The sequence below is a fragment of the Buceros rhinoceros genome, unplaced genomic scaffold, assembly GCF_000710305.1.
Source record: "Buceros rhinoceros silvestris isolate BGI_N320 unplaced genomic scaffold, ASM71030v1 scaffold441, whole genome shotgun sequence".
NCBI lineage: Eukaryota > Metazoa > Chordata > Aves > Bucerotiformes > Bucerotidae > Buceros > Buceros rhinoceros.
Window position 1 is genome coordinate 135,891 of NW_010393448.1, and position 5,456 is coordinate 141,346.

Consider the following 5,456-nt stretch of genomic DNA (forward strand, 5'->3'; position numbering starts at 1 on the left):
CTCTTTCCCCATAGAGTTCAGGTTATTGAAAACATTTTGTTTTGTTTTGTGTGCGTAATAAGTAACTTTGTAAGGAAAGGAGTATGTTTTATCATAGGTATTTTATAACGTCTATGGAAATACAGTTCTCCGATATGATGGTCTTACTCTGTGTCAGATTTTTTCAGGCGAAAGAATTCTTTGTTCATCTCATTCTGGTTTCAATACTTTTACTAAAGTCCTTTCAACATTCTTCTGAGAATCAAGAGGATTTTACATTGTGGATGAATTCCACAACAGAAGTTCTCAGAATTCCAAGTGTTCACATTTATGAGTGTCCATAGACCACAGCATAACATGGGAGTAAAACACTTGCAAAATGAGCCCAAAATGTTTCTCAAAGTTCATTTAGGTGCTAAGAAAAGTATATGAGCTTAAATAATCTTATTTATGTAATGCTAATTACTTTCCCTTGCCTTATCTTTTTCCTCCATCAGCCACAAATGCTTCCTGATGAATTCTAATTCTAAATCATGCATTTTCACAGATTAGGACTGTGTAGTTTTAAGATGTTCCATGATTCTACTCGACAGAAAACAGTCAATAACATTTTTCGTCTTTTGCTTCATTAAAATGATATTCTGATTTTGATATTGTAGATAATACAGCCAGTATCTTGACAAAAAGAAGGAGATACAGTCGAACCACTCAGGACATCTATTACCTCCCAGTTTTGATTTCTGATGGTGGAGTGCCCCCTCTCAGCAGCAGCAGTACTCTTACAATCAGAGTTTGTGCATGTGAGAGAGACGGACGGGTGAGAACTTGCCATGCTGAAGCCTTCCTCTCCTCAGCTGGCTTGAGCACAGGGGCTTTAATCGCAATCCTGCTCTGCGTTGTTATTCTTCTTGGTAAGCCATTTTCAATACTAAGTAATGCTACCCTTCCATTGCTTCTCCGAATGTGACAGGGCAGGAATTTTTAACACAATAAGCTTTTGAACCAAAGGCCGCCTGGTAGTAGGAAGTAATTAGAAACACATAGCTGTGATTAGAGGGGAAAGGTTTAGCTAAAATTCATACAGAAAAATGCCTTTAAAGTACATTCATGAATATCTGGAATCCACCAGAGATTATTTTTCAGAGGTTATCAAGTAATTAGCACTGCAGATTTTTTTTTCTGTAATTTGGAAAGATTTCAAAAAACCACTGACTTTAATTCCATGTCTAGAACAGTGTGGAAAATGACAGAAAAGAGATGAGGAAAGCTTTTTAAATGCATTACACTGTTAGAAGCACCATTAGCACTGTACAATTTCTTAATTACCTTTGTGGGATAAGCTGATAGCAATGCACAACATAATCCACAGGGGTAAGGGACATATGAGACTGTAAGATGACTCCATTAGATAAATGCCATTGCAAGTGAATTTTGTCTTGATATTTTTTCCCCCCCCAGGCCTACCCATTAGTTTGGTTTTTTTTCCTGGCAGAAGCACAGCTTGCTGGATACCTTATCTCTATACACTCACATCCCTTTCTGCATTCTTCTAGAGATACAAGAAATAATACAAAATGCACTGTGACCCATATAGGAGATTTTGAGGATTTTTTTTCAAAGGCTCTACATTTTCTAAAGACTATTTTCCTTACAGCTTACTTCAGAAATTCCTTGTCAGAAAGCTGTTTTAAGATGTATAGTAATGCATTTAGTTTATAACCTTATATTTTACTATACAAGACTGAATGTTCCTAAAAGAAAAAACAAACCTTTTACATTTTAATTCAATATATATGATAAATACTGGTTTTAATGAAGCACTGCAAGCCTTTAACAATGCTTCTGAAAAATATCAGACCTAGTTACTCATTTCTCATTTAACTGAAAGAATGTTTTCTCCTTTTATGTCCTTTATGAGATCCCCAATGATCTAACCAGCAAATTTCATTATTAGCTCAAGGCACCCCAGAAATCCCTGCAAAGAAGAAGAAAATATGCACAGAATAGTGCTCTTTACTGACCCGTTGAAAGACCAGGCTGTCTTGGGAGTTTGTAGTTTCAGTACAGCATTATTAATGTTTGCCTTACTTGTGTGTTCTCAGCCTGCTGCACTTTGCTATGTTGCTATGCCAAAACACAGCTGTGTGGGTTTCATGGGTGCTGTCTAGACATTCAGTAACCTATCTTCAGGTACCATGTCACACAGCAAAGACACTGCTCACCTAGGAACATTAAGTACACTCTTTTCCAGATTGGACAGGTTTGGTGACGCTTCATTACAGACCTGAGCCTGACAGAATGATCCCTAATACCAATATTAGCCTGAAAATATTACACTTCTCTATTCATGACTAACTGCTATTTCTTAGCATTTCTTTTCTACTTACTTCAGACATAAACTTTAAACCTACTCTAATATCTACAGTTTTCTCTTTAGCAATTGTGGTCCTTTTCGTCACTCTAAGACGGAGCAAGAAGGAGCCCTTGATCATTTCAGAAGAAGATGTCCGGGAAAATGTTGTGACATATGATGATGAGGGTGGTGGAGAAGAAGACACAGAAGCATTTGACATCACAGCACTGCGGAATCCGTCAGCTGCTGAGGAGCTAAAATACCGGAGGGATGTTCATCCTGAAGTGAAGCCTGTGCCCAGGCATCCTCTTTCTTCAAGCCTTGACAGTATAGATGTTCAGGAGTTCATTAAACAAAGACTGGCAGAGGCGGATCAGGACCCCAGTGTGCCCCCGTATGACTCCCTACAGACATATGCCTATGAGGGTCATAGATCAGAAGCTGGATCTATCAGCTCTCTGGATTCGGCTACAACACATTCTGACCAGGATTATAATTATCTTGGAGACTGGGGACCTGAGTTCAAGAAGCTAGCTGAACTCTATGGGGAAATAGAATCAGAAAGAACAACCTAGTTGTAATTCCCAGAACAGAGAAGTTCCTAAACAACTGGAGATATAATGACAACAACGGTAACTAAAATTGAATACAGTACTTGGAACTGAGCAAGTTGTATGCAGTTACTGTAGAACAAGTGCCCTTTTCATATTTGAAACTGGGTTCTCCAATTGGAAGAAAGTAAAATTTTGAAAAATACAGAAAAAAGGAGCTATTGTCCCTTGTGTATATTTTTTAATTGCTCAATAAAGTCCGTGGTACCGTATCTGTAACAATATCTAAAGTAAAGCCAAGCAATGACATTTTTATTGCAATATGCTTAAAATCTCTAAGCTACAGAAAGTTTATGCTCATGCCTGTTTGGGAAGATAGTTAATGGAGGAGCAAATCTCTCATAGGCGGTTGTGATGTGGCATTTTTAGCTGTGCTCTAGGCCTTGTCATCCCAATTTGAGATAGCCAGTGGGGTTTACTATCAGCGTGAGAAGTGCTAAATATCCGTTTCCTTTACAGAAGGGATAAGCCACACCTGTCCTCTTAAGTAAATGGTCCTTTCGTGATTTAATCTTATTGAATTAGCAGGTTGCATTAAGATGATGTCATTTCATTATGTCCTTCATAATCTTTTCACCCATAACCAGCTAACAGAGGGAGGGCATCATTAGCTGTTAGCTCAAACATGGTTCTACCCCATAACCCCAGACCTGCCCTGTTACTGCGTGCCAGAGGAACTGCTGTTTCCAGAGTTGTGCTTTTTGTCTTTTCTCGAGAACATCATTCATTTAAATGGAATGGGTCCAAAGAACTCTTATGCAGTGAAGCAGATGAAGCATAGGCTCTTTCAATAAAAACAATGGCAGCGCCGCTAAACTATGCAGTTGTTTGGTTCACTGTGTTTCACTTACGTCAAGAGATGAAGCTTTTCAAGTCTTTTTCTGATCTGAGTTCAGGAACTCCAACAGTCAGTTTAAAATACAGAGCTCTTAATCATACTGTCTCTCTGTTTCCATGCGTGACTAAAGCAAAACAGAGCTGCTGGTAAGACATCGGGATAGCGAAAATTGATGCAAAGAGAATAAGATGATGATGCTTTTTTCTTTTTAGTTCAACCTACTGATCTTTCATTTGCCTTAGAGTAATTTCCATCTAAGAGCAAGCTTCTTTCTCTTTATTTCAAGCATCATGGGAACAGGTTCATTTTAAGTCAGTGAAGGAAGAAGAAATTAAAATGTACCATTATTGTGATTCCAATGGATTAAATAGATTGACTTCTTAAGTTAGTAACTTTTTAGCATTGCTGAACTGCAGAACAGTTTTGCTTAACACCTAATCCAGCAGATTCTTATGTTTTCCTTTGTTTTGTTTGAAACTTTAAGCTTTTGTTTGTCTTTCTTGTGATAACACTATGAGAGGAGCAGAAGCTCATAATATCCCATGCAGTATTATGACCTGGAAGGCTTACCATCTATTACAGTCTTCTGCTTCTAAGAAAATTTAGCTCCACTTAGGCAAGTGGACTTCTTGCAATAAGCGTTTGATGGGCAAACTGTCCAGAGCAGAGCTGTGTACTGGTTTTTCAGTCTCTGGGCTGGTGTGGAGAATGATACAGGTCTGTATGCTCCACGAGATTCCTTCCTATGCATTTAAGGTGCCACTTACCTTCAGCTTAGTAAAGAAGGGTCTGTATTGCTCACCTACTGTGGGCCACTCGGGTGAACCAGATTGTTAAACCTTCCCTTCTGTACTGTATGGTTGGGTAGGTCTTAGACATGACTGCAACGTCTGATCAGTTCTACTCTGAGGATTTTTTTTTTTAATGAACTCTCTCCTGACATGTAGTTGACTGCTTTTGGTTATAACAGCCTTCTGAAAAAATTAGCAACTAGCTTTTTAAGAAACTTTTCAAACTCTAAAAAATATTAGTTGCACTGTAGTTCCAGAATTGTTTTACTACACTGCTTTGTTTGCAACTTGAAAATTGTGATGTTTCCCTTTCTGTCATATCTGAACACAAGCCTATTTAGGAGGGATAACACCCAAACCCTAAAGCATTTTGCTGATCATTTGAAAGTAGCTTAATAATCAACGTTCAGATTTTTGGGTTTGCTGTTTTTTTTTTTTTTAATTGTTGTTGTTGGGGTTTTTTTTCTACCAAATACAGAATCTTCTAGAAATGCATTTAAGGAGACATTCTTACTGTAGAGTGAAGTTAAACAGATGCTTTAATGCTCGAGTTATACTTAAACTGAGAATGGTTTATGTATTGTCCTTTTTGGAAGTAGAGTTGAGAAATGTTTTGGTTTTGTCCCAAATGAAGCAACTAGCAGTACAAGATTTTAAGACCACAAATTTGCTTTTAGATTGCACATTTAGATTTAGATTACACTTGCTTCACGCCAACATCTATATTTTTATATTATATGAATGCTAAGAAGAAAATCTTTCAGCATTAGTAGAAACCTGGGCCATAATACTTTGTACCACATCTGTATGAAAACTGCATTCATTGTTGTGTTCTGGTTTTGAGAGTCAGGAACTAGTTATCTTTATGTCTGTTCCATCTGGCC

At 37.7% G+C, this 5,456-nt stretch overlaps 1 protein-coding gene across 1 annotated transcript in view; it reads left to right on the top strand.

The window, feature by feature from the left end:
* Nucleotides 1-2,907, top strand: part of CDH18 (cadherin 18, type 2) — a 120,208-nt gene extending 117,301 nt beyond the window's left edge. Inside the window, exons 10-11 of the mRNA XM_010144834.1 lie at nucleotides 639-890; nucleotides 2,417-2,907. Coding sequence (XP_010143136.1) covers nucleotides 639-890; nucleotides 2,417-2,907 — 743 coding nt within the window. The remainder of the gene's footprint in view (nucleotides 1-638; nucleotides 891-2,416) is intronic.
* Nucleotides 2,908-5,456: the final 2,549 nt, after the last annotated feature.